General features: G+C 66.2%; 1 protein-coding gene across 1 annotated transcript in view; it reads left to right on the plus strand.

The window, feature by feature from the left end:
- The window catches only part of GATAD2B (GATA zinc finger domain containing 2B), a gene marked incomplete at both ends in the record, with an annotated part of 3,105 nt that extends 2,515 nt beyond the window's left edge, over positions 1 to 590 (plus strand). The window contains 3 exon segments of the mRNA XM_010148518.1: position 1; positions 4 to 50; positions 454 to 590. The exon segment at position 1 is cut by the window's left edge and continues 51 nt beyond it. Of these exon segments, the coding sequence (XP_010146820.1) occupies position 1; positions 4 to 50; positions 454 to 590 (185 nt within the window).
- Between the last annotated feature and the right edge of the window lie 31 nt (positions 591 to 621).

The raw sequence follows: 621 nt of genomic DNA on the forward strand, positions 1-621 counted from the left end.
CCAGCGTCAGCAAACAGGAGAACATCATGCGGCACCACACGCTCCGGCAGGTGAGCGGCGCTCCCTCTTCCCGGGCTCCGACGCTGGAGCGGGCATCCCCTCGCTCATAGCCTGGATTCTGAGCTCCAGGCTGGTGCGGCTCCTGGTTTCGGAGCAGGGCGGGCGCTTCCCTGAGGAGGAGGGAGCTGCAGGCTCTGGCTGTCCTTTTCCCTGGGGACCGCAGGGTCACTTTTATCCCGAGTGCCCTGCGCCCCGTTTCCTCAGGCAGCAGACCCCGGAGCTGCTCCAGTCTTCCCTCCTGCCCCTTCCCTGTCCATCCCATCCAACAGGGATCCCACACCATGGTGTTTTCCAAATCCCCACCCTCCGGCTGCAGCTCCATCAGCGACCGCTTCCAGGCTGCCGGGGCGATCCCGGCGCTTTCCTACCATCCTTGTTTTCCTCTTCCCCCAGGCTCCGCAGCCCCAGAGCACTTTGCAGCGCGGCATTCCCACCTCTGCCCGCTCCATGCTTTCCAACTTTGCGCAGGCACCCCAGCTGTCGGTGGCGGGCGGTCTCCTCGGCATGCCAGGTAACGCATCCCATCCGCGGCCGGAGCGCGGGGACCACGGGACTGGGTGG

This window comes from Eurypyga helias, unplaced genomic scaffold, assembly GCF_000690775.1.
Source record: "Eurypyga helias isolate BGI_N326 unplaced genomic scaffold, ASM69077v1 scaffold15323, whole genome shotgun sequence".
In the NCBI taxonomy this organism is placed as follows: Eukaryota; Metazoa; Chordata; class Aves; order Eurypygiformes; family Eurypygidae; genus Eurypyga; species Eurypyga helias.